Source organism: Diachasma alloeum, unplaced genomic scaffold (genome assembly GCF_001412515.2).
Source record: "Diachasma alloeum isolate Michigan unplaced genomic scaffold, Dall2.0 Dall_scaffold_00212, whole genome shotgun sequence".
In the NCBI taxonomy this organism is placed as follows: Eukaryota; Metazoa; Arthropoda; class Insecta; order Hymenoptera; family Braconidae; genus Diachasma; species Diachasma alloeum.
Window position 1 is genome coordinate 1,319,340 of NW_021680377.1, and position 20,239 is coordinate 1,339,578.

At 41.3% G+C, this 20,239-nt stretch overlaps 6 protein-coding genes across 10 annotated transcripts; 4 read left to right on the forward strand and 2 right to left on the reverse strand.

Moving 5' to 3' along the window:
- Positions 1–1,168: 1,168 nt before the first annotated feature.
- On the forward strand, positions 1,169–4,455 carry LOC107036886 (glucose-fructose oxidoreductase domain-containing protein 2). The gene is made up of 3 exons (XM_015255117.2): positions 1,169–1,399; positions 1,715–2,210; positions 2,619–4,455. The coding sequence occupies exons 2-3, from the start codon at positions 1,727–1,729 to the stop codon at positions 3,290–3,292; spliced, it is 1,158 nt and encodes a 385-aa protein (XP_015110603.1). The 5' UTR covers positions 1,169–1,399; positions 1,715–1,726; the 3' UTR covers positions 3,293–4,455.
- On the reverse strand, positions 3,390–9,281 carry LOC107036884 (zinc finger CCCH domain-containing protein 18). Of its 4 annotated transcripts, none has more exons than XM_015255114.2 (6): positions 9,234–9,281; positions 8,881–9,140; positions 5,909–7,569; positions 5,166–5,621; positions 4,584–4,940; positions 3,390–4,274 (listed from the first exon to the last, which is right to left on the reverse strand). In XM_015255114.2, the coding sequence occupies exons 3-6, from the start codon at positions 7,534–7,536 to the stop codon at positions 3,875–3,877; spliced, it is 2,841 nt and encodes a 946-aa protein (XP_015110600.1). In that variant the 5' UTR covers positions 7,537–7,569; positions 8,881–9,140; positions 9,234–9,281; the 3' UTR covers positions 3,390–3,874. The 4 variants fall into 4 exon arrangements, with proteins under 4 accessions (XP_015110600.1, XP_015110601.1, XP_015110599.1 ...); XM_015255115.2 differs by having other exon boundaries at positions 5,909–8,224; XM_015255113.2 differs by having other exon boundaries at positions 7,732–9,140.
- Positions 9,282–9,833: 552 nt separating this feature from the next.
- Positions 9,834–12,983, forward strand: LOC107036899 (succinate--CoA ligase [ADP/GDP-forming] subunit alpha, mitochondrial). Its single transcript, XM_015255145.2, has 7 exons — positions 9,834–10,035; positions 10,799–11,034; positions 11,103–11,324; positions 11,513–11,617; positions 11,854–12,033; positions 12,189–12,323; positions 12,454–12,983. The coding sequence occupies exons 1-7, from the start codon at positions 9,999–10,001 to the stop codon at positions 12,538–12,540; spliced, it is 1,002 nt and encodes a 333-aa protein (XP_015110631.1). The 5' UTR covers positions 9,834–9,998; the 3' UTR covers positions 12,541–12,983.
- LOC107036903 (UDP-N-acetylglucosamine transferase subunit ALG13 homolog) lies at positions 12,951–14,096 on the reverse strand. The gene is made up of 3 exons (XM_015255153.2): positions 13,809–14,096; positions 13,640–13,731; positions 12,951–13,563 (listed from the first exon to the last, which is right to left on the reverse strand). Exons 2-3 carry the CDS (start codon positions 13,721–13,723, stop codon positions 13,150–13,152), a joined length of 498 nt encoding a protein of 165 aa, XP_015110639.1. The 5' UTR covers positions 13,724–13,731; positions 13,809–14,096; the 3' UTR covers positions 12,951–13,149.
- On the forward strand, positions 13,738–16,601 carry LOC107036893 (serine/threonine-protein kinase RIO2). 2 transcript variants are annotated; one of them, XM_015255134.2, is made up of 6 exons: positions 13,738–14,115; positions 14,225–14,366; positions 14,567–14,945; positions 15,165–15,449; positions 15,641–16,230; positions 16,544–16,601. In XM_015255134.2, exons 1-5 carry the CDS (start codon positions 14,050–14,052, stop codon positions 16,218–16,220), a joined length of 1,452 nt encoding a protein of 483 aa, XP_015110620.1. In that variant the 5' UTR covers positions 13,738–14,049; the 3' UTR covers positions 16,221–16,230; positions 16,544–16,601. The 2 variants fall into 2 exon arrangements, with proteins under 2 accessions (XP_015110620.1, XP_015110619.1); XM_015255133.2 differs by lacking the exon at positions 16,544–16,601 and having other exon boundaries at positions 15,641–16,275.
- Positions 16,601–19,873, forward strand: LOC107036898 (sorbitol dehydrogenase). Its single transcript, XM_015255144.2, has 7 exons — positions 16,601–16,745; positions 17,103–17,136; positions 17,494–17,654; positions 17,716–17,879; positions 18,261–18,445; positions 18,695–18,870; positions 19,297–19,873. The coding sequence occupies exons 1-7, from the start codon at positions 16,692–16,694 to the stop codon at positions 19,570–19,572; spliced, it is 1,050 nt and encodes a 349-aa protein (XP_015110630.1). The 5' UTR covers positions 16,601–16,691; the 3' UTR covers positions 19,573–19,873.
- The last annotated feature ends 366 nt before the right edge of the window (positions 19,874–20,239 follow it).

Below are 20,239 nucleotides of genomic sequence, written 5' to 3' on the forward strand. Positions count from 1 at the left end.
TTAGAAAAGAAGTTGAAAGTGTCCATTTTACCTCACCCTCTCCTATTATTTTATTGAGGGAATTTATTATTAATAAATTTAGAAATTTTGTTTCGTCAAGAGGTCAGGGATTTGAAGAGGCGTGAGGAGGAATGGAGAATGGCTAGTTTGAGGTACTGGAGATCGTCGGGGTCCAATTTAGAATTTAGTGCCAAGGGTTAGGTCCTTGTCATTTTTTCTCGAAGAATTCTTGTTTTCTTACATTTATTGACAATAAAATCGCATTTTAATTCTTTCTCAAGTCAAAAATGTCAGTGAACTCGCTACATCTACGAATCTCGAGGCTAGATATTCGATTTTCCATCATTTTTCCACCGAAAAAAAAATAAATGTATCCCATAAAGAAAGAATCGAGACCCCGAAGCAGCAAAAATTTTGCCAAAACCTCAAAAACGGTCGAGTCTACGTATTCTAGTGGCAAAAATCGCTACTCACCTCCGGCTTTTCGTCATTAGGATCCTCCATTGCCATCAATGTGTCCCTTTACTTCATCAAAAAATCACAAGAATATATTTTCACTCGACAAACAACACGACGCACACGTTTAGTTTTGGGAATGCCGTTGCTCTTTGTTCATTGTTCCACAGGTCTCGGAATGTTTTTTTCTCGTTTACGCGCGCGCACGACTGTAAACTGAGCCGCGAATGGCCTCTGCCGACCTCAGAAAACCGAATCCCTCACTCTATGAATAATGATGCACTCTTCTTCACGAATTTCCGTTCACAATCTTCGGTTTTTTCTTGATTATTTTTAGAGAATCGAACGATTTTAGAGGAGATATGATAGCGTTCGTTCTATTTGGGAAGTAATCACTCGTTTTTAATTATTCTCCCAACGGTTTTGTTGTTTGGAGCGAGAGGGGAGAGTAATAGACAGAGAAGCGGGACGATACTTCAGGAAATTGCCTTGTCAACAGTCAGAACGACAGCCGCTGATCCACTGCAGATAAACAGAAATTTTCATTTCAATTTTTTTTTCAACATTTCAAAAAAATTTCAATTTAACAATTTATCATGTTTTTTTTTCTGTTTTTTTACTCGACACTGCAGAACATTTTTTACTGAAATGAAAATTTGGAACGTCTGAAGTTGAATGTGAAGTCAACGTTTCGTTTCCGCCGCTAGCTTCAGGTGACTCAGAGTTTGTCTATAAATAAAAATCTGAAAAGTGAATAACAAACGGGATTTTCCGGAGTGGAAGAATGGAAAAATATTCGTGAATGAGATTTGTGGAATGAAATTGTTTGCGTGCCTGAGGATTTGATAATTTATGTTTTTTTGAGTGCAGGTGTGGGAAAACCCAAAAAATGACGCTGGGAATTCTCAATCTGTCAAAAATTTAGGTCAAGTTGTGGAAACACGTGAGTTCTAGCCCTTTTTTGCATAAAACAAACGCAATTCACTCATTTTCTCCCCCTCAAAAAAAAAAAAATTGGAAAAAACAATTTTCAAATTAGCAGTGAAAGGAAGAGAATGAAGATTGATATTTTTCAACTATTATTTTATAACTTTCGTTATTCAATCAATACCTGGACATTCCATATTTATTATTAATTATTAACTCTATTAAAAAAAAAATTCTCTTCCTTCTCTTCCCAATTCCCAGAACAGCAATAAAATAATGAACCCACAAAAGTAAAAAACCTAGTCTCTAAATTTCACTCAATTCCATGCAGAGTCCCCCAAAAATGCTGCCAGGAATTGGATTATTCGGCACAGGAAGTGTAGTTCGTGTGATAGTGCCCTTTCTCCGTGAGAAGGGGTTCAAGATCGAGGCAGTATGGGGCAGGACCCTGGCGGAGGCAGCAGAAGTCGCCAAAGACCTGGAGATTCCCTTCCACACCAGCAGGATCGACGACGTGCTCCTCAGAAAGGACGTCGACCTCATCTTCATCATGTGCTCCCCCAGTCTGCAGGCGCAAATTTCCGTCAAGGCCCTGGGGATCGGCAAGCACGTGGTGTGTGATAAACCAGCTGGGCTGAGCCAGAGTGAGGCTCTGAAGATGGTCAGAGCTGCTCAGTACTATCCCTCGTTGATCAGCATCGTCAATCACAGTCTGAGGTTTCTCCCTGCGTTCGTCAGGATGAAAAGCGCTCTCGAGGATGGATACCTGGGGGGCCCTGTTACCATTGTTGACATCAGGGTGCAGATGGGGAGTTTATTGCGAAATGGTTCGTATTTTATTTTATTTTTATTTATGTATCCACCCCTACAATGGGTTATTTACAACCAAATAGGTGAATATACACTCCTTTTTAGCTTAGTTGATTGTTCTCCTTCGTATACGATAATTGATACCTGTTTTAAATTCTAATTTTACATTTTTTTGAGAAACTGTATCATTCGCATTGGTTCCAGGCTATTTTATTTTTAAAAGGCCCAAATGCAATATTTTCAATCGTCAATAACTCGAGATTGGCAGAGTGAAATTCGAGATTTTTTTTTCATTTTGAAGATATTTTTTGAAGCTTTAAAATGAGTCCTGACTCATTCAAATTGCATCGTTTGTTCAAGAGATATTGCCAAACGAGTGCGACAATTTTTTTGCAGCTGTAGAAATTTTATTTTTGTTTTCAAAGGATATGACTGGCTCTGCGATGACACAATGGGTGGCGGAATCCTAGCCCTCGTGGGGAGTCACGTAATAGACTTGATCTTCCACCTGATCAATCAGAAAGCCTCGAGAGTCCACGCAGTGGTGAAAACCTTCACCCAGACGACGAAGAACATCAACGGAATTCGTCGAGTGACATCTCCGGACTTCTGCTGCTTCCAGATGGAGTTGACAGGAGGTGCCTTGGTGACAGCAACCCTCAGCAATCATCTCCAGGGGCAATTGACTCAAGAGGTCTTGATCTGTGGGACTAGTGGACACCTGGTGGTGAGAGGAGGGGATCTCCATGGATGCAGGAATGGTCAGGAGGAGGTGCTCTACAGAGACATGGAGAATCTCCAGGAGAATTTTCCAGCTGTCAAGGACTCGATACCCAGGCCCTACGTCAAAGGCTTGAAGAAGATGATTGGAGCCCTCAGAGAGGCCTTCCAGCCTGTGGAGGACAAGAGGGGATGGATCAAGGAGCCTGTCTCCCAAGCAGCGACCTTCGAAGACGGCCTCTACATTCAGGCTGTCATAGATGCCCTGAGGCAGAGCAACAAACGCCGAGAGTGGACCAAAGTCATCATTTTAACCGAGGAACCCGACCCCAATCCTCTCCTCAGTGCTGCTGTCAGGGCCACTGCTATCTCAATTTGATCCCTCTAACTGCACTGATCATTAATTTTTTTATTCAACAGAATGAACGAAATGGACGTTGACAAAGTAACCTTGAGAATTGTAGAGATAATTGGAATATTCGGAAGGTCTTTATTAATCATTATTTATTTACGAAAACCTGTGAAAAATGAGGTACTTATCTCTTCACTTTAGAACGAACGATTTTTATAATTTTTTCATGTACAGAAAACAAAATTATTTCTCCTTTAATAGGCAGTATTAATATTATTAACTTACGGATTAAGTCGCACGGTTGTATGTTTGAGACTAACAGAAGATGAAAAGAAAAAAATATACTTTTGTACATCGCCCAAAAATCTTTTCCCTCTCATTGAACTTGAATTCTTGATACTAATTTTATTCAAATGAAAAATCAATGAATAATTTTTTTCTCGTATTATCTTCAACTGAAATCGTCTGAATCATGTCAATGCACAACTGACACAGCGAGTTAAAAACAAATTACTCTTTATTTAACTCCTAGGATATCCTAAATACGTCACCGAAGGCTTATCATATTTTTTATAATTCGTTTAATCGCTTTATTTTCCTCGAGAAAAATTAAACCTTTGACCGCTTGCGTGCGATCGCGTCCTCGACAGCTTTCAATTGCTTAAGGAGCTCCTCTCGCCTTGAGCTCGCCTTCTTGGCAGCTTTGGCAGCTGCTGCAGCAACGCTTGCTTTGCTGTCTGAGATGGGAGACGACTCCAGGGGCCGTTTCTTCCCGGCCAGGGTGGCACTGCGGTCTGCCTTCTTCACGGGGGTCGTGGAGACTTTCTGCTTCACCTGCTGCTTCGAGGTGGAGACTTTAGGGGGGTCCGATGCCTTGGAAGAGTCCTTGCGGGATGGAGACGCTGCTTTTCTCCTTCGTAATTCCACGGACGAGCTTGAGGAGTAGCTGGACTCACTGGAGTCACTGCTACTTCCTGAGCTCTCTGATCCACTACTACTGTGGGACGATCTGTCAAATGAAGAAATTATTATAATTGATGTTTGAGAATTATGTTCTCATTATTAATCAATAAAATTAATTGTCCATCAATGATATTTATTTCGTGCAGAATGTCATGAAATGTGAGGAAATTATGCCTTCATTCTACTAAATTAGAATCAATTTCATTCAGAATTTATTCTGTTTTTCAAATAGGAAAGGAGTAATTAGAAAAAAATTGAAAAAGCTAAAAACATAATGATTAAGTTAAGGCGTAACAATAAATAAAATAAATGAGAAAAAAGTAAATAAATGGAAATATAAAAAAAAATCATTCACCTAGATCTAGAACGACTCTTGATGACTTTAGCAACAGCAGCGGCCAATGCAGCCTTATCCCTCGTTTTCTCGTGATGACGATGTGACATCAGTGGACTTGGTGCTGGTGGATTGAGTCCAGCTCGTCTGTGCGCTGTACCAGTGGGGGAAATCGAGTCTTTCGTTCCCCAGGGCAATGGGGCCGGTGGATTCATCACCATCACGCCTCTCGGTTGAGATGTCGTGTTCACTGGGGGTGGGGAGGGAGGGGGATGTTTACCTTTGGCACGAGCACGACGAGACGAGGGGGATGGGGAGCGGGACCTGGAGGGGGATTCATAAGAGGAGTAACTAGAGCGACTTGAACTTCTGCTGGAGCTAAAACATTTTTTTTAGCAGTTGAAAGATCGACAGATTTTTTTTTTTCGAAAACATTTCTTCCTATGAAGTTCTAGGGAACGATAATTCTTCCAACTATTCAATTTAAAAATGCAGGGAAAATTTTAAACGATCAGTTCAAGAAATAATCGATAATAAATTATTATTTGTAGATTTATAATTGGAAAAAAAATTGTTTAAGGATTTTTCAATGATTAATTTTACCTTGTGCTTGTGTATGAGGATCCAGAGGAGTAGGACTGCCTCCTGGGCCTTCTGGAAGAGCCAGAGCTTTTTCTAACAGCACTCGGAGATTTTCTCCTCATCCAGGGGTCGGCCCACTCGTCCCCGCGACCTCTCTCTGGCGCCGGTGGGTCCTCCTCCCTCCAGGTCTTGGCCACTGGAATTCTCTCGACGATTACTTCCCTGGAAGGTCTCTTGTGCTTCTTCTCGTACTTCTCGTAGTACTCGTGCTCTCTACCCCTCTCGCGTTCCCTCTCTCTGGGGTAAGGTGGAGGCGATACTGAGTGAGCAGGCCCACGCGGGGGTGGAGGATAATCCACTCGTTCTCTGTACTCTGGGCCTGGACGGGGCTCAGACTTGTACTGAACTCTTCTGTAGTACTCTGAGGGCGGGCCCGGGTGGTTGGGGGGTGGGTAGTAACCGTCGGCTTCGTCATATCTTCAAGAAAATAGATAAACTGATACTGACTGCACAATTTTTTTCATTAAAAAACAACAACAAATAATAACAAAATGAAAATTTTTTTTTCACCTGTTCTATCATCTTTAAAAATTTCTGATTCATCAATTGATGAATCTTTATGGGATTAACTCAATTTTTTGCTTCAACTTCCCACTTTTTCGCCATAAAAAAAAATAATAAAATGAAAAAAACGAAAGTAAATTTTTTTTTCCCTGTTCTATTATCTTCAAAAATCCTTAATTAATCAATTTCGTGAGCCATACCTCTCTGGAGTGATTCTGTGGGGTGGAACCCTCCGGGGTCCCTCCCTGGGCGGCCACCTCTCAGCCGGTGGTTCCGGACTGGCGGGTTTCACGTAATACCCAGCCTCGCGATCCATCTCGTCCTGGCCCAGGCTCAAATTCATCTTCTTCTCCTCGAAGTCCATATCGGACTCTTTCCTCTTGTTGGCCTTCCTCATCATCTCCTTGGCATGCCTGAGGCCCCTCTCCCAGGCGCTCTCAGCTGGGAGATCCTCCCCCTTGGGCGGATGATGGGGAGCTGGATACCCCGTCAGCGGTCTTATCAAGCTGGGTCTCTCCATGAGCGGTCTGAACTCATGAGTAGCACTGGAAGCGTGTGGGGGGTACGCCATGGGCCTGACCATATCGAACATCGTGTAGTTTCCCTTGTCAGTGACGCCGGGGTGGAGGAACCTGCAGCTGACGCCCCAGGTGCACTGTCCCCTGTTGTAGAACCTGCAGACGGGTCTGGGCTCGGTCTCCTCGGGTCTGGCATCGTCTCCGTCGCTGAGCTCCCCCTCCTCGAGCTCTGATTCCACCTTCTCGCCGTCCTCCACAGGCTCGTCGTCCACAATCTCCCCGGACTCCCTCTTGTCGTTCTCCTTCTCCTTCTCCTTCAGGTCCCTGTCCCTCTCTCTCTCCTTCTCCTTCTCTTTCTCCTTGGACTCCTTCGGGGCCTCGGCCTCCCCCTCCTCCCTCTCGTCCTTCCACTGGCCGTCAGCCTCGAAGTCCAGCTGCTCAGTCTCCTCGGCGATGCTCACAGACGCAACTTTCTCGTCCTTCCCCGCCTTCCCCTTCTCATCGGGACTCTTCGGCTCCTCGTTGTCCTGGGGGTTGTCCTCGGGCTCGTCCACCCCGTCCATGCTGTCGAGGTCCGAGACGTCGGAGAGGTCCTCCCCGTGGGTCATCGGCGCTGGCTTCGCCTTCAGGGGCTCGGGCTCGTCCTCAATGTCGCCGTCGGATATCTGTTCCCCATCGAGTTCGTTGAAGGAGTTGGACTTCTCCCGAGGGGATTTCGGCTTCGCCGGGGACTCGTCGAGTTCGCCCTCGTCCGGGGCCGATCCCCGACCGGATTTGAAGGACTTTGGGGAGGAACGGCCTGACAGGAGAGACTTCGGGGAGCTCCTGGCTGAGGCGGGGGACTTTGGAGACGACGGGGACCTCGGCCCTCTGGGGGACTTGGACTCGGACTTGGAGGACTCCCCAGGGGGCGAGCCTGGGGCAGAACCTGGAGGGGACGAACGCTCTGAACGAGAGTCCAGGTAGTTGGAGGATCTTCGGGATTTTGGGGAGCCTGAGACCGACTTTGGGGAGCTGTGGCGGGACCGGGGCGATCGGGGCGATCCTGGGGACCTGGGGGAGCCTTGGGAGCGCGCAGAGCGGGGCGATCCTGGGGACTGGGGCGCCCCTGGCGATCGTGGGGAGCCACTACCCGATTTTGGAGATCCTGGGGGCGACGCTGGCGGCGATCGCGGACCTCGGGGCGATGAACCCACGGAACTCACTGACGACTTTCGGGATTTTCTGTACCCCGGAGAGCCTTCCGGCGTCGCAACGCCTCCTCGGTGAGTCTCGTACTCCGATGAACTATCAGAACCCGAGTCTGACATTTTTTATGATTTTTGCACTAGGTTTTTTTCAACCTGCGAACACAAAATTCTGCTCATGAAACGCGCAGGGAGCCTCGGAGACTTGTCGATTTTATTCTTGAGTCTGATTTTTTTTTCTTTTTTTTTTGTGAGTTTAGGCGATCGTATACCTACGAAGATCGCTATGTCGGAGATTGCGACGGTGTTTAGGCTTACCTGGGGGCTCTGTTAAGAGTGCTCGTGCAGTACTCGCTCTCTTGAGGTACCGACGCGATAAATCCATTCACTTTTTGGATTTTTACGTACTCGAAACGAACACAAACGTAAACTCGATTTTTCTCTCTTTTCTTTTTCTTTTCTCTTTTTAGATCGTGAAGGAATTCGAATGATTGGGAATTCTTGGGGAATATTCTCATACTTGAACTTGAAACTTATGTTTTCTTCACATAACGTACTGAATGCGGACTTTGCATTCCCATTATTTGGATTTATAACTTCTCCGGCGATAACTTTTTTGTAAACTTCCTCGACAGTGGAGTTCATGGGGGGAATTTTCGGGTAAACTTGGGCTGATATTGCGAATAAAACTTTTTGGTTTGAGGAACACAACACAAGCAAATGTATAACTTCGATTACTCGGATTATTTTAAGTAAACTTTTTGTTTAGGTGGTACTGCACTAGAGCAATATTTTTTTTCGTTTGTTCAACCTGAAAGAATTGTTTGTTGGACGTGCAAAGTAAGATAATCTTGGGAGACTGGGGTGGAGGTTAAGGAGGGATCACTGGAGGGTTGGAGGAGCAGCTTGAAGATGAAAAATAGAAGCATTGTTATCAGTTTATCTGAGACGAGAGGGTATTGATTGCAAGGGGGCCTGGTGAGGTGACCCAACGTGATATTTTTCATTTGCTCACTGATTTTCACAAATTTAAATGAGTTTTATTTTAAAACAAATTGTCTTCAACAGTCGATATCTCTCAACCCAATGATGTAATTTAGATGAATGAGCTCTCATTTTACAGCTTAAAAGACCCCTTGACAATGAAATAAAAAATCTAGAAATTCCACTCTACCATTTTCGATTAATCATAAATTAAAGAACTAAAAATCTGGCTCCAAGATCTCGTCATCTTCATTGTCAAATCAATCAGGTCACCTCAACCAAAGATAGGATTCTCAAGCGAGCAAGCAAGATTTTCGCCTGCGAGGGCAAAAAATGAGCGAAAGCCATCATAAATTTGCAATCAATACCGAGAAAACCCATTCGTAAACATAATCAGGATGACAAAAGTTCGAGGCAGCCTAGAACTGTTGATGGAACCCCATAATACCATTGGAAATGTCCAAAAACCTGCATAATGCTCACCTTGGATCCAGGACAGCGTCCCTCAGCAGTTGAAACCCCACTTTACTGGCACTCGAGGCTCGCTGAGCCCTCCTGGGCACCCGGCGTGTTATTCCTCCCAGGAAGGACCTGTGAATTGGCGAATAATCGCAACAGAGTGTCGCCAATGCCACAACCACCAGTCGATCCTCCGGCTAGTCTCAGACGTCTTGATCCTGCGCTTCCTCACGTCCTCGTGGCACTATTTCCCCCGGAATTCTCTGTAAGTCGGTCTCGTGAACCTTCAAGAGTGTTGTTAACAGTTTTATTGCTGACGGTGGGTGGAAATTACCGAGGGGAGTAATTAATTCTCTAGAGGGGACGGAAAAACTCACGATTTCGGTGAATGAAGAATGAGTATTGGGCTTTTGGCATGGGGTACGTGATTCAGTGAGTAGTGGCGTCGGTTTTTCGTTGGGGGAAACGGCAGCAGAGGCACTAGTGATCTTTTCCGCATTCGGAAATGATTTTTTTTTGTCAAATTCAGGAAAAAAATACGTCTTTTCATGAAAAATACTTGACAAACCGCTAATTAATTGATAACTGATCGTTAAAAAGGACCTTTCAAGCGTTTCGGAATGGATAACGACGGATACAAAGGATGAACCAATCACAGGGAACGTTTATGCCAATCTAGCCTGATTGGGGCCACGCCTGCACCAACGACTGCACGACTCTCCGGAATGGACCAATGAGGACTCACGTCTCCGGGTTTGTGACGTCATTAACGCAGAATTTTTATAAAAAACGATTGATTTTGACTTCCATATTTTTAAAAACTATATTCTCCACATGAAATAATAATTACAATCCCTCAAGTGGTACGAAAATTCTCCAACAGAATTAATAAAAAAAATAATTCGAATAAAAAATTCCTCACTCGATCGAAAATGAAATAAACGTTTTTATCGATCGAGTACATCAGCTCGTATCCCTCCCATCACCCGCGATCGTACATTTCTCCTGGTCTTGTCCTCCTTGGCCCGAAGTAGATAGGCCGACGTACTGATGGTGAATCGTCGTAGTCGTTGAAATATTCAATACTAAATTAATATCCCCCCAAATTGAAACCACTCATAGTCACCCTGAACACATAAAAAATGGCTGTAGCTGCCAGAGCCCTCGCAAAACTCTCAGGTGAGTGATAAAACCCCTCTTCCCTCATTCTCAACACCCAGAATCTGTGAATGAAATCGTGTTTTTAATACTTTGAACCCTCCACGAGTTTACGTTCAATTGAGTATTTGCATTAGTCGAGTACATATCATCTCATTTCCCCTTCATTCTTGCTGTCTATATATAGAACTGCAGAACAACGCTGGGAATTTATCGTTAATGGGAGCCTGACCGGTCCCAAACATTTCATTATGTAAGAAAGGACAGAGACATCGACTATTTACCCTTGGATTAATCAATTAACTCAGGTCTCATCCAGACAATCGTCTGCATCTTGAGACTCGTCTTATTGTTAGCAAAGTCGAGGCAATGATTAACTCCAATTAATAGCTATTGTTGGGCGACAGGTGACAGGCGTTTTGATTCTCAGTTTGAATGGCTATTTGCGGTGCCCATGACCTCGATACCTGACGACAGTGTACCATGGACATCGGTGCCCTTGAAACACTGACAAAATAGTCTCTAAAGTCGATTCAATGAGATGTGGAGCTGTGACCAACATTGTTATTTAAAAATACATTCATGTCCCAATGAGTTTTTGTGACATACTTTCTTAAGTATTGGATTGTTTATCAAATTTTATAGTTCATTCTGGTCTCGAACTGCCGCAGAGAATCTGAATTTACAATCATTTATATCGAATTAATTTTTCCTTTTGTTAAAATTCTGGAGAAAATCAATTTTATTCTACAATTTTAATGAATGAAAACTTTTTCTCTTTCAGTTAGGAGACCAAACAGCCTCATCAGTGCACAAGTTAGATTCAATTATACGGAGACAAGGAAAAACTTGAAGATTGACTCTAATACTAAAGTCATCTGTCAAGGGTTCACTGGTAAACAGGGAACTTTTCACTGTCAACAGGCTATTGACTATGGCACGAAAGTTGTGGGGGGTGTCAGTCCGAAAAAAGCTGGAACTGAACATCTCGGGAAACCTGTTTTTAAAACCGTGAAGGAGGTGATTCTCACCCTTTATTTTCACTTCTGATTGTCGAGGGAGGAGTAATGATTTTTTTTGCGCTCTAGGCGAAGGAGGCAACAGGTGCCACTGCCTCTGTCATTTACGTACCACCACCAGCTGCAGCGGCTGCCATAATGGAGGCACTCGATGCAGAAATGCCTCTGATTGTCTGCATAACCGAGGGAATTCCTCAGCATGACATGGTCAAGGTCAAGAGACGGTTACTGGAGCAGAATAAGTCGAGGCTTATAGGGCCCAATTGTCCGGGCATCATTGCGCCAGAACAGGTACAGCAGAAAAAATAAACACTTCATTTCATTGATTTTTGTTCTACAATTTTGCACGAAGAGAATTCATTTTTATTTATTCATCGATAATTCATAGATATTAATTCATTAAATCACTAATATTGAACGTCAAATAATTTCAATAATTATAGTACGTTTACTGAACCTCATTTTTTTATTCGTTTCAGTGTAAAATTGGTATCATGCCAGGACACATCCACCAGAAGGGGAAAATTGGTATCGTTTCAAGGTCTGGGACGTTAACGTACGAGGCTGTGAATCAAACAACTCTGGTAAATGATTTTATTCACACAGAAGTATTAAATTCTTTGATAATCTCCAATTGATCTGGAATGAAGGATTTCGAGGGAAAATTCACTGAGATTTTTTTCCTGTAAAACTTTGAAAGAAATATTTATAAAAAAAATTTTCTCATGTTTTTTACTATTGAATAACTCCATTAAATCATCCATTAAATAATTTTCAGAACAATTCATCTCTCACTTATGTTTTTCTCATTCTTTCATAGACTGGACTGGGCCAGTCCCTGTGTGTTGGCATTGGTGGGGATCCCTTCAATGGTACAGACTTCATCGACTGCCTGGAAGTGTTTCTGAGGGATCCTGGCACCGACGGTATCATCATGATCGGAGAGATCGGTGGCAGTGCTGAGGAGTCTGCTGCTGAGTACCTCGTTGAACATAACACTGTTGGTTGAGCACAATTATCTCATTGGTATCCTCAATCCCACGTTCATCCCCTCCATAATCAGTGGATAAATCCAACCAAGAGCAATCCCTCGTATTAAATAAATTCGAAACTCGTTGGAATTCGGTTGTAACGAGTTGTTATCCTTTGATTCAGGGAGCAAAAGCTAAACCAGTTGTTTCGTTCATCGCTGGAATCACTGCCCCACCTGGTCGCAGGATGGGCCATGCTGGTGCCATCATCTCCGGGGGGAAAGGAGGAGCTCAGGATAAAATCAATGCGCTCGAAAAGGTAAACTAATGATTTTAAGAGTTAAATTTTCAAAGGGCAAAATTTAAACTAGTCTAAATTACCTAAATTCTCTGAAGATTAATTTTTCTTTAAATTGTTTTCCATTGAAATTTAATTCGTTACATTTCAGGCCGGTGTAATTGTGACAAGGAGTCCAGCACAAATGGGCCGAGAGCTCCTAAAAGAAATGACTCGTCTTGGACTCGTATCAAAGTAATGACTAACTGAAAATCCAATTAACAAATGAATAAAAAAAATAAAACTCCAAGACTCTCTGTAAAATGATGTAGTTATTTGTGTCGTGTATCCTCTGATTAATAACTAAGTCTTCTCTGTTGAAAAACACAAAATGCAACGATTAAAGAAAAAATATTGAACAAGAAAATTCAGCAATCAACGACAGTTGAAATTGTACAGAGGTTCACTGTTACGTGGTATAATATAATTAATGAAAGTAACTGGAAATCATCATGGGATATTAAATGCGAATGAAGAGCTCCCGCAGCGACGTATGCTTTCACACTCGACATTGCCAGAGATTTAATCACTCAACGTCAACAGATCATACTTATATGTACTGTTATTTAATTATTACAATGCGCTTATTGTAAGTCATGCTGAATGAAGATAAGGAGAATAAATCGATAATTTGAAACATTATTTGGCGTTTTTATTCAATTGTAAAATTAATTAATTCATTCATTCATTGAATTCACGAACTCTTCGTAATTATTCTCAAATATTCTCTGCTAAACGATTTTTTTTATTCCAACAGCCCCACAATATATTAATTATTCTACAAAAAAATCAGGAGAAATAATTTCTCCTAAACTCCCATCAATCGATCGATGGTCCTAGCAATCTTCTCACTGTTATCCCCAACTAGAGGCACCAATCTTCCAAGATCCATGACCCTCAGGGTCTCCAGGAGATCCTCACAGGTGCAATGATACAAGTGATTGTCCTTCCCCAACTGCTCAGCGAGTTCCAGCTGATGATTGTCCATCAAAAGTTCATTAGTGACGACAATCAGATGTCTCCCAGCCTCCAGAGCCTCCAGACAACTGCCAGCACCTGCGTGACTTATCACGAGATCTGCACTCCTCATGTACTCCTGGATAGAAGGCTTCAGCCTGAAGAATTCTACTTTCTTCATTCCACAACGAGGAGTGCAGTTTGGGTCTATTGTCGAAGCTCCTATCTGGAGGATCAAGTGGTCGTAGCCTCGCCTGCTCAGTTCCTGAAGGAATAAACGGGATGAAATTGATCAATTTTTATTGATCGATGGGTTCGAGGGGTTTTGTGCATTTTTTTACCTTCAGAACTTCATCTTTCGTTATTGTTTCGATTAATTTATCGAATTTTGTGGTTCCAACTGTTACAAACACCTTTTTTGACATTTCAATACCTATTTTAAGACTTTTTCATATACTTCATGTTCAAAATTTTTTTTTTTTGTAAAAATCGCAAAAAACAGCTTTTTACCGTTCTACTACCCTCAAGGCCCTCAAGTTACCTCATCTGACATAACCTACAATTTCTAGTGTTAAGTCCACGTGAGGTCCACTATTTCTATGTTTACCAGTCACACGTGAGCTTAAAACGAGAAAAACCAGAGAAATCCCAAGTGTTAGGCTTCAAAATTACTGGAAAAATCAAGATAGCTCGTAATTATCGAGTGCAGTGTTCCATTTGATCATAAAATACTGAAGGATAAAACGAGAGAATGGGGAAACTCAACGTTACGATGTTGCGTTACTTAACTAAAGAGGATTTTCGAGTGCTGACAGCTGTGAGTTTCACAAATTTATTCCTACATTTTATTCAGTCGTCTCCAATTGGCAATTTTTAATGATGCATTTCTCATTTCCATGCTCACTCATTCATTTTCTGTTTTCTAGATCGAAATGGGAATGAAGAATCACGAGCTGGTGCCAGGTTCTCTAGTAGCACAAATAGCTAATTTACGTCATGGGGGAGTGCACAAGCTCCTGAAGGAGATGAGCAAACACAGATTAGTCAGTTATGAGCGAGGAAAGCACTGTAAGTTACAGTCGTTGATTGATCGATTCAATTAATTAAATTGCACGTCTTCTTGAAGAATTTTTGTCTCTTGTTTAACCTGACAATTCTAGACCATTTCAGTTAATTTTAGATTAATTAATAAGTGATTGAATGAATTAATCAATTAATGAAAGAATGAATGAATGAATTAATTAATTAATTAATTTTAAATTCTACAGATGATGGATATCGTTTGACAAACGCTGGCTACGACTACCTCGCCCTGAAGGTCCTGGTGGCACGTGGGGTAGTCTCATCATTTGGAAATCAAATAGGCGTTGGAAAGGAATCCAACATTTACGTTGTGGCGAACGAAGAGGGCAAGCCAGTCTGTCTGAAACTGCACAGACTGGGGAGGACGTGCTTCAGGAATATCAAGGGGAAGAGGGACTACCACAAACACAGGAAGTCAATGTCCTGGCTGTATCTGTCGAGGATATCAGCGACGAGGGAGTTTGCTTACATGAAGGCCCTCGAGGACAGGGGGTTTCCCGTGGCCAAGGCCATTGATTTCAATCGACACTGCGTTGTGATGGAACTAATTGAGGGAGGACCTCTGTACGTAATTTACTTCATCCTTTAATTCATTATTTAACTCAATTCCTATTTTTAATTTCCATTTTTTTAATTTTTAAAGAGAAAATTTAATATTCTCTTCATTCTCTATTCGTTTTTCTCCTTATACTTTGAGTAGTAGATAAAAACTTGATGAACAAATGAAAAAAAAAATCAAGAAGACGTAAATTTAACTGTTTTTCCATTTGCATTTTATTCCAGATGTGGAGTTCATGAAGTTGATAATGTAGAAGACCTCTACGATCAACTAATGAATCTAATCGTGACATTTGGAAATCATGGAGTCATCCATGGTGATTTCAACGAGTTCAACATAATGATCACGAACGAAGGAAAACCGATAGTCATAGATTTCCCCCAGATGATTTCCACTGAGCACCTTAATGCCGAATATTACTTCGAGAGGGATGTCAAGTGCATCAGGGACTTCTTCAGACGTCGGTTTGGGTACGAGAGTGAGCTGTACCCATCGTTCAAGGACCTCGCGTAAGTATCACTTTAAAACAATTCGTTTTCTCAATTCCAAATTTTTTCAATGATAAACGTATTTTCTTCATCTATTCAAACTAAACTGATTTTCCATTCAAATTGTCAACAAAAAAATTGAGCATTGACGAATGAATTGATGGATTAGCTCATTAAATAATAAATGAGAATGAATTGAATTATTATTTCAGTCGTGAGGACTGCGTGGATGTTGAAATAAAGGCGAGTGGTCTGACAAGGCGAATGGAGAAAGATTTGCTGATAGAAATGGGAATCGAGGAGGAGGACGAAGCCTTCGAGGATGCACTGAGTGACTCTGAGGCCCTTCAAGACCAGAAAATAGAGATTCTCCCGGAGAATTTCGACGAGCACCAGGATGTCCACTCACAACATCAGACTTTCTCACCAGAAACTCCACGAAATAACATAGAGATTGAAATACAGAATAAAATAACAGAAGAAGAAAATGGAATTGAGATCGAGAGAGACGTCGAAGAGGAGGATGTCGTCCCAGAATTGATAAATCTCTCGATGGCAGTCAATAGTTCTGACATTGACGATGTGAGGAGTGTCAGGAGCACCTCTACCACGGCTACAATACCTCCGGAGGTGATAAAGGAGCGTGCGAGACTCGCTCTGCAGAAGAGAAATAAAAAGGCCCAATCTAGGAAGATTCTGGCTAAGGGGGAGGCCAGTGCGACCACTCGAATTCGTCGGGAGAACAGGGACAATATTCAACAGTCCACCTGTGGATTCTGGGGGGGCGATTAATCATTAAATTGTATTTTATTCTTTTCTGAAATAAATTTTTTTCATTTAGACTTTATGACAGTGGCAAATTCTTTCTTTTGAAATATTTAAATACGCTGTCAATTTGGAATTTATGTACGACCAGAGAAATCGTTTAGTTGAATTGAATAGATTTTCTCATTATTTTTTAAAAAGTCAAAATCAAATCAATTCCATTGTAGTTTATTAATTGTTAAATGAACAACATGTTGAGTATTATTCGCAGAGATTTTTGTTATCAATTAAAAAAAAACTGCAAGACTTGTGGAACTGATGATTTGTAATCACTCATTTTTAATTCCAAGTGTTACTCAACGACGATAAGGATAGTGTTTGCGCGGTCTGTTTGGTGTGGAAAACGAGCCCCACTCTGTTCATTCTCTCACCGTACATCGAAGAATCACAAGTGTTTCGGACTTTCTGTTGGCATTCGCGCAGAGAAATATTGTGATTATGGCAGGAAATAATCTAACGGCCGTTCTCTATGGAATCAACGATATTCGAATGGTCAGTGCATTTTTTTACATCAATTACTCATCCGTTCGTTAATTACGGCATCAGGAATATCAATTGGAAGTTGAATTAGGGGAAAATTGGAGGAATCAATTTTTTTAAGGGGACTGCGAGGAAAATTACGAGAATCATTAAAATTTTTATTGTTTCATTTTTCTTTTTGTCTTCATTAATTCTGCGCACGTGTCGCATCGGCATCAGGCGACGTTCATTCAATGAATACTTACAAGTGACACTGAAACGACTTATTTTCAAGGGCAGCTAGTTCCCGCAACGATTTAGATTATTCACTCATTTTCATCAATTCCGATTCTATTGCTATGCTTCTATTTTTACATTTTCTCATCGCAGGAGAACACTGCTATCGAGGAGCCCGGGGATAATGGTGAGTTGCATCGTCTGTTTACGTCATAGAAATTAACAAAATGAAGATAAAATAATTCCTCGGAAAACAATTTGATTCCGAGGTTTCTCAAGTCGATGATAAATTGAAAAATGAAATGGGATGACATAATTTCAAAGGAGAGAGTGAGATTTTTGGAATCTAATTTTTTTTTCGCCGGTGAAATCGATATCTGCTTTCACTTTCTCCGCGAGAGATAAAAGATATTTTACGGAAATAGAGGAAGAGTATTTTTTGTAAGAAAAATATAAAAGAATAAAAGATAAATAAATATTTTTTATAGCAAAAATATAAAAGAGTAAAGAATATAAAATCAGGATAAAATTGATTTTCGAATAGACGTTCTATTGGAGATGGGGTGCGTCGGAATCTGCGGATCCGACGTCCACTACCTGGTGAACGGCCGAATCGGTGACTTCGTTGTAAAAGCACCGATGATAATAGGCCACGAGTCTGCGGGGACTGTCGCTAAACTCGGAAAGAATGTCAAGAACCTGAAGGTAATTTTAAACAACTGATGTGACTCATCGGGTGGAAATTGTGATGCACTTGGGGTTGCAGATTGGCGACCGGGTGGCCGTTGAACCCGGCGTGCCTTGCAGAATGTGCAGCTACTGCAAAGAGGGGAAGTACAATCTCTGCCCGGAAATGGTCTTTTGCGCGACGCCACCGGTTCACGGAAGTCTTCGGAAATTTTACCGACACGCCGCTGACTTCTGCTTCAAGTAATTATTCGGGAGCTATTGCGCTTCTTAAATTCAATTTCCTAACATCCCATTAACGATTTAAAAATGCTTTTTCTTTATTACTTCACAATTTAAAAAATCCAGAATTTAATGAATTAAACAGTTTAACAATCAATTTCAACTTTGAACGAACTGATGGAAGATTTCAAAATGAAAAAAAAAAATGGTATTGCTCGCTTTATGATGAATTAAGAATGCTTTAGATACGTATTTGTTGTGTGAATCCTCTCTTCCCGTAGTTTATCATTATTTACCGACGTTATTACGATTATCAGAGCTCAGTAATGATGTGGAGGTCACGTTGATGAGACTTTATCGTCGGTCTCAGCGGATTCAAAAAGTGCATTACACGTTTTTCAGATTGCCCGATAACGTGAGCCTCGAGGAGGGCGCGCTCCTGGAGCCCCTGTCGGTGGGGGTTCACGCGTGCAAACGCGCGGGGGTCGCAATTGGATCGAAGGTGTTGATTCTGGGAGCTGGACCCATTGGTCTCGTTTCCTTATTAGTCGCTAAGGCAATGGGGGCCAGTAAGACCCTCATCACTGGTACGTTTTGTCGAATTTCTCAGAAATAATTGCTGAAAAAAATTAAGTGAGGGAAGGGGATTTTAAATCCTCAATTTGCGCGAGTTTCCCCACAGAAATTGAATGCGATTGAAGGGAGTGAAAGTAATAACATAAAATGATCAACACTGCAATTTTATTTTGTTCTAATTGATTAATTTAATTCCTGCAATTTAATTTCTACTGTTTCTCCATTTTTTTATTATTTTTATTCTTGGGAATTCCCAATAGACATCGTCCCAGGACGATTGCAGACGGCGAAAGAATTGGGCGCTGATGAAACGCTTCTGGTCAAGGGTCTCTCGGAGACCCAGGTCGTCGCGGAGGTTCATAAACTCCTCGGAGGGGAGCCTGACAAGACTATCGACGCCTCCGGGGCTGAATCGACTATCAGAACCGCCATTTTTGTGAGTAAATAAAAAATCAAAATCATTTGTCCAGAAAATTATTGAAAAATTCAACGCGACGCGATTTTTTTTTCTGGAAATATTTTCAGCTGCTAAAGGAAGAAAATCAGTCCTGAAATAATTCTCAAATAAAAAAATTACAAATCAAGCGCAAATTATTAATAAAAAAATTTATTCCTCAATGTTTTTTGATGGAGATTTTCTGGAAATTCAGGTGCTGACTCAATAACTTATTTTTTAAATAACATATTTAAAAAAATTAAAACAGTGTTTACTCTATTCGACCTTTTTTTCTATTCTTCATCATCTGAAAATTAAATAACCTTGATTTTAATCACTTGAAGGACGATTTAATTATAATTATCACTGAAACTATCGATTGAAATTGTTCCACTATTATTTACAATTCTAAATTGATCATTGCAGGCTACCAAATCGGGTGGAGTTGTAGTTTTGGTGGGAATGGGCGCTCCCGAGGTAAAAATTCCACTGATAAATGCTCTAACTCGCGAAGTGGACATTCGCGGAGTGTTCAGATACGCTAATGACTATGCTGACGCCCTGGACCTCGTGGCTTCCGGCAAAATCAACGTGAAACCCCTCATAACGCACAACTTTCACATGGAAAAAACCGTCGAGGCGTTCGACGCAGCCAAGTCGCCGACCAGTGGAGCAATAAAGGTCATGATCCACTGCAAATAGGTCGCGGAGATAACGATATGTTCAAATGACTGGAATTAATCCAGTAGGGGTAGGACAAGACGATTAATTCCAATTCGAGATAAGAGAGTTAGTTGAACAATGTGTGAAAATGGGGCTGTTATCGTTGAATGCAGCATGAGAATTTGCTGGGGATATATATATTGTTAATGAGAGTGAAAATAGATTTAGAAATTAGAAAAAGGAAATGTGAATGAGGAATTTTTTCCTTTGAGATTGAATGTTACGATTGTAATGGGTTTGGGAAAAAGCATTTTTTTAAATAAAGTTGTTCTTAGACTAATCTAAACGACTTTTTTTTAAATTAATTGATAAAAACGTATTGCGCCCACAAGCGGATCATTTTCAAATTCACGATTCGTCATTATGAAAATTCATTTTCCAGCATAAAAATCATTTCTTCGAAATCGTAATAAATTTTAACAATTTCAATTATTTATATGCACAACGCATATTTAAAAAAATCATAATTCTGTGTAAAATGTAATTTTGACGCTAAATATTCACGATTTTTTCAAATTTTGTTCACGCAATGAAATCAACAAATTTGATGATTGAAAATGGTTGAATCTACACTGTGGGCTATGCCGAACTGTGAAAAATACTTGAATATCCTCAAGTGAAATTCGAGTTTCCATTTCCTTTCCCC